Source organism: Scophthalmus maximus, chromosome 2 (assembly GCF_022379125.1).
Source record: "Scophthalmus maximus strain ysfricsl-2021 chromosome 2, ASM2237912v1, whole genome shotgun sequence".
Classification (NCBI taxonomy): domain Eukaryota; kingdom Metazoa; phylum Chordata; class Actinopteri; order Pleuronectiformes; family Scophthalmidae; genus Scophthalmus; species Scophthalmus maximus.
The window spans coordinates 8397561-8403560 of NC_061516.1; the positions used below are offsets into that span (position 1 = coordinate 8397561).

At 45.3% G+C, this 6000-nt stretch overlaps 1 protein-coding gene across 4 annotated transcripts in view; it reads right to left on the minus strand.

Annotated features, from left to right (window-relative positions):
• cblb (Cbl proto-oncogene B, E3 ubiquitin protein ligase) overlaps positions 1–5487 on the minus strand; it is a 45330-nt gene extending 39843 nt beyond the window's left edge. For 3 of the 4 annotated variants that reach the window (XM_047330585.1, XM_047330584.1, XM_047330582.1), the window contains exons 1-3: positions 5293–5487; positions 4113–4290; positions 3446–3696 (exon numbers count right to left, since the gene is read on the minus strand). In XM_047330585.1, the coding sequence (XP_047186541.1) occupies positions 3446–3696; positions 4113–4280 (419 nt within the window). In that variant the 5' untranslated portion in view covers positions 4281–4290; positions 5293–5487. The other variant, XM_047330583.1, reaches the window with a different exon arrangement.
• Between the last annotated feature and the right edge of the window lie 513 nt (positions 5488–6000).

Genomic DNA, 6000 nt, shown 5'->3' on the forward strand with positions numbered 1-6000 from the left:
TTCTTTATCTGGAAAATAAAGACTTTTAGTGAATTCATTTTGAATAGACAATTTCCCTATTTAAATATATAAACATGCAGACTCACATTACTCTCTAAGGTATTCGTATTCAGAAGAGGCTACAAAGGAAGAAAAAAAATCAGGCTTAAGTGGCCAATGCAACTTTTGGGGTCAAAGACAATTAACTCCAAGAGACACGAGTGTTCAAGGTAAGAACAGAAAGTTCCTGTCTGTCGACTAAAAGACCGTCTGGTTGCAATTTTTCTTACAACCTTTAATTTCCTAATCAATATTCGTTTCTCATCCCCGTCCCACTCAGCATGTGGAAAAGAAAGAGGCAGGGGAACGGGGGATCAGGTGGTGAGATATAGCGTCTGGGACAAAGACAGGGCGACGGGGCTGGGGGTTGGGTGTGACGCATGGACATCAGATGTCTCAGGCAGCCCCGAGGAAAGATTTGGGGGCTGATCACAGCAGTTAATCAAGCATATGAAACAGACTTGAGCATGACCAGCTGCCACAAAGGCACAGCAGGCCACATATGGCTTACCCATGTCCCCGGAGACACATGTGACACCAGATGTGAGATCACTTTACCAGTTCCTCAAAGAGAATCTGTTTCTTTCCTGCATATTTGTCGGAGGATATTGGCTGTTGTGTAAAACATCATTTATACGCTTACAAAGTTGCTGATGAAAAAAAAAACAGAGTTCTTCACATCCGCCCACATCGGAACCGACTTTCTGCTGACTGCACGCGTTTACCATAACACAGCAACGGCAGTCACACCCACTGCGAGGTGAATCAAATCCTGTGCAACTGCAGTTATTTGTTGCAGTTATGTGCACCTCAGACTTCTATTTAAGTCCACTTATACACAATTCCCACTTACACACCCAATTTTCCTGAGTCACTTGGTGGAGGTCCATTTAATCCAAAAATATAACAAGAAAAGGCTACAGGGCTCAGGCCCATGGCCCCAGAGGATTTTATCGCTGAGGGAGAATATGAGTACACAGAGAAGCAGCCACATTATTGTTTGTGTCTCTTCCCCTCTCCTGCATTTGACATGTCTGTGCCCAGGGACCCATTGTCTCATAGTCCATCCATGTATACAGCGGTTTAAAAAGATTGCTCTGGGTTTATAGTAAGATTGACTCTATTGGAATAGATTACAAAGACGGACCAGCAACATAACAAGGCTGTTGGGGGAAACTGCAACTATATGTACACACGAGTGCAAGCTGGAAAAGGGTAATTTGACATGGCTTGATGTCTCAAATGTTTCGGCCAAGGCCTATTTGCAAAAAAAAGCCAAACTGTGTTCCATGTGGGCGTTGGTTGCCTGGAGATTAGACTTCTATGAAAGGTAGCGGAGAGAACTAGAATTTTGTTGTGGTTAGAGTTATTCTTGTATTGCCAATATTTTGTGAACAGCATTGTTCTTCTTTTTCAAACAGGAGGAGGCAGGGTACAGAGCATCTCTCACTTCTCGTCTGATGATGCTGCAGCAAACTATGCTTCTATGTTAAAATCATCCATCCCATCTCAACATCAAATGCAAGTGTGAAAGACACGGTTTAAAGCAGCGAATGTAACATCATTTGTGAAAACTGCTCGATCCAAAAGTTCAAAATAACCGATGCTTCTACTTTTTTTAATCTCATACTTTCATTTTTATCCTCTTTACAGTAAGTACAGCAGTGATCACTGTAAACACGTGTGACAGCGACACGAGCTGGGGTTGTTCGGGATGAGGAAATTCATGTTTGACGCAACAGAGAAAGAACACAAGTTTGAGAAAGATTTTTTTTTTTAAATAAAGGATGGGGGGGGGCACAAAAAAATATCAAACCTCTACTGGGCGACTGTTTCAGAGCTCAAGCAGAGAGGAAATATATGAACAGGATGTAAAGTGCACGGGGATTTTCCCTCTGCTCTGCACATGGCGAACACAAACAGAGAATCATCTTCAACTATCACAAGCTGTGATAGAAATGAGTGAAAGAAAATGAGGAGGAAAATTCACCTTCACGGTACTTTCTTCTTCTTGAACACAGTACGATAAAAACACGCATTATGGCATCCACAACATACAGCGTCTTATAGTGAGTCAGTCCACTTTCTTTGCTGTGTTTTTTTACAGAGAACGTAACTTTTAATCCAACACAATTTGACTGCCTAGTAGACATTGTACATGGTGTCTCGCTCGCCTTACATCCGCCGCTCCAGTCACTCGGTCTGCTAAGTGATCATTATGCCTTAGGTCAGAGGAAATCGTCCAAGCTCAAAGCTCATTTCATGACGATAATCAAAAATAAATTGTAGAGGTTTTTTCCCTCTTATTTTCGCTGACTTAAAGGGGCAGTAAGCGATTCTGGAGAAAGTTTGTTTCTCTTTTTGTTGTTGTTGTGATTTCACGGCTTTGGCCGGGCCACGGACCCGGGTCCCAGGTATGGGGAGTCCGACGCACTAACCACTAGGCCAGCGCCACCCGCTAGCACGTCTCTTAAGGTGTCGACGGGTGACATTTACAAAATGCTCTCGCGGTGTTGTGTGGTGCGGTCTGCACCATTCTCTTCTTTTTGACGCACACAAAAGCGACAGCGAACGGACGGTGAGGAAGGCTTTTTTTCACGTTCCAAATTTGAAAATTGGAAGGTGCAGAGGACAGAACTGCCGGGGCGTCCTTCCAGTAATCCTTGTGAAAGGGCCAAAGGATCAGCATCATCACTGTCTGCTATCATCCCATTGTTGAGGTTATTATCCGTCAGAACGGTGACATAGTTGAGATCAAACAACACATTACTTTGTTATTAAAGTCCCCCTTCACGCCAAAAAGTGTTTTTCTTCTTTTTCCGTCCTCTAAAATGTCTGGCCTGTGTTATTTGCATATCATGAATATTCGTATATTCGAATATAGACTCAGAATTCCTCAATGAGGCCCCATTTCAGAGGTAATTTTTACACCTTTTTTGGGGTGAACAATGTTAAACAAAATATAAGGCATAGGAGATTATTTTTTATATCCTTTAAAACGTGACTAGAGGGGATCTTTAAATGATTTTCAAGATTAATAACTTTCAACTTAATTAAGATATAGTGATCTCTGGAGCTGAGAGTATTTTGATCTCTGAAATTCATTGTGACAGATTGGAGTAATGCTTGGTTCACCCTACACAATCTTAACGATGATACACGTGTACAAAGCTGCGTTACAGATGAAACTTAGCTTTTTGTATTTCTAATGAAATGAATTCACACAATCAAAAGTCCAGATTGAAGACCTGTCATGGCCTCAGTTAACATGGTCGTCGGCGACTCTCTTGTATTTTTGTAAAAGGGGCAATGAGAACTGAAGAGACAGTATCAGTATCCTGCAGCAGCAAAAGCAAAAGGAAAAAGAAATCCACATAAATAAAAATAACATCAGAGGTTCTCCTACCTGTCCTGGGACTGCTCCTCATACATCCTCTCCTTTCCCTCTTTGAAGAGCCGGATGGCCCGTTTGGATTTCTTCATAAGGCTGTCGATGTAGATTTTAAAGTACTCATTGTCACTGAGCTGCGCGAGTCTCTGGTTCTCCTCATATTTGCCCAATACAAGCCGCAGGTGCTGGTAGGCATCCGGTAAGATATCCAGAATGTATGGTGGACTGTTTTTCAGCTGGAGCCTGGGGTTTTGGCACAGTCGGACCTGTGGGGAAGACACCCATGAACGTTTGATGCATTTTTAATACAACGGAGTCCAGTTATGTCAATAATGTACAGTAGTATTTTATATCAACCACTTCATTACTTTGACTGAAAAGACACACATCTCCACCTGGGCATTAACATTGTTCAGCCAACTAACTAACAAAGTTAGTTCCGAGTATCTGGTGAATTAGATGAATGAAAAGTCCTCTGCTGGTCTCGGGCACATCATCAATGAGTTCTCACAGAGTTTGACAAGGGTGTGCCAGGGATGCTGTGTAACAATAGAGGGTACCGCACCAAGCAAAAATAAAAAAAAAAGTACACCATCAGAGAGCAGGAGAGGAAACACATGCAGCCACTGGCGTTGGCTCCAGCTCTCAGACAGGCCTGACAGGTTTGTCACTCCATACTTACAACTTTGTCCATGAGTTTCCATGTCTTCTCCACAGTCCGTCGGTCGGCGACCGCCTGCTTCGGAGGCCCCACTGCATCCTGGATGGCGTCAATGATGCCTAAAATCCGACCCTTGCTCCGCTGCGGTCCACGTCCACCGGGGGTTCGGCCACTGAGAGCAGTTGCCATTTCCTATGCGCTGAGGCGAAAAAGCAAAAATTACAGGATGGAGGTTATGTTGTCTCCCCTGACCGTTTGTGTTTGTATGTCAAGTGGATTACATTAAATGGCACATTAATTAAAATTAAAAAAACAACAATATTAATTCTCAAAATATTCAAACCTGTGAAAAGTTTTTTTAAAAACTGGCTGAAGAAAAGTTCAGCTTAAGCTTCGTCCTCATTACCGGGAAGGCAGACGCTCACTAGGAGAGCAGAACTCCATTTATGGAATAGATAAAAAGATGAAATCACAAATTAAAATGTTTCTGTGGAGCCAGTTTGTTTTTTTTAATTACTTACATTAACCTTGACAGGAGGGGCGGCTTCTTTTTTTTTTTAGGATATAATTCATGGATCTTGACGAAAAATGATCTGGCAATTTTTAGGCGACTGACATTCTGTAACGCCCGTGTGTGTGTGTGTGTGTGTGTGTGTGTGTGTGTGTGTGTGTGTAAATACAAATCTGGATACAATTTGGATTTAAATGTTGTTTCATATCCCAGTTGGGCCCTCCGGGCACGGTACACCTTCTACTGAGTTCGACTCTAGTATTAATTTGTTCTCTTATTATAATGAATGTGGGGGCTGATTGTTGAGTCTCCCTGGTCGGGGATGTCAGATGGATGACTCCGGGGAGCTGCGACAGAAGCACGTCGGCACCACTGACGTCTCGGCGGTCGACTGACGCCTGTGCTGCTGCGTCGGTTCCGGCGGACTCGAGCTCGGGAGCGTCGCTCGTCGCCTCCTCGACCGAGACCGAGTCCGAGTCCCTCTTCGCAAACGAGAACACGTCAATGGCGCCGGGGAGAGCGCCTCACTCGGACAACTCGTCCCTGTGTGCTCGCCGAAGTACCGCACGACCACCCCGCTGCTCCCCCGGGGGCTCGGCTCGGCTCGCGGGGGCTCGCACGCTGCCAACGGGAACTGGCGGGGCTCGACCACGAAGAGACACGGAAACACGAAGAGGCCACGAAACTTACCCAAACCACCGCGGGGCGTCTGCTTGGGATCCCTGGCGAAGGTGATCCGCGTCCAGCGCAACATAAAGAGAAACACACAGAACGAGGAGTGTCCAAGAGTCCGGGGGAGAAGAGTGTGTGTGTGTGTGTGTGTGTGTGTGTGTGTGTGGGGGGGGGGGGGGGGGGGGAGTATCCAGGGGAGTGTGTGATCCCGTTCCCCCTCTACAACACCTCCATGGCTGCGTGGTGTTCGAAGGCTGATCCGGAGGAGGAGCGGAGTTGATCAACTCGGGCCTGGCAGGTCCGGACTGTATGTTTTGTCCAGCGACATCATCGTGAAGGCAGCCAATTGAGATATATATATTCAATTTTTAAAAAAAAAAGTCATATCCAGTTGCGTATTTCAAAATAAGGCCCATACCGTTTACCGAGACAATACCGTTCACATTCAGTCTGCATTTTGAAAGCTTTTGGAGCCCTTTCAAAACTTCTCTATGGTGCGTTTCTGCGCACTTAATGTGAATCAAAAACACTGTCTCTAATCTCTCTTGCGGTAAGTCTCTCCACTCGACCGCGTTACGTCCGTCCGTCCCCGCTTTTAATTTGAAGGCGCGCCGCCACTTCCCGTCAAGTTGGCCCTGGTGCAGCTGTTCCAGCGGTGGGAGGGTTCAACGGGAGTGTGAAGCAATATTTTCCAGGAACCGACCGACGCGACGACAGAAGCGACGG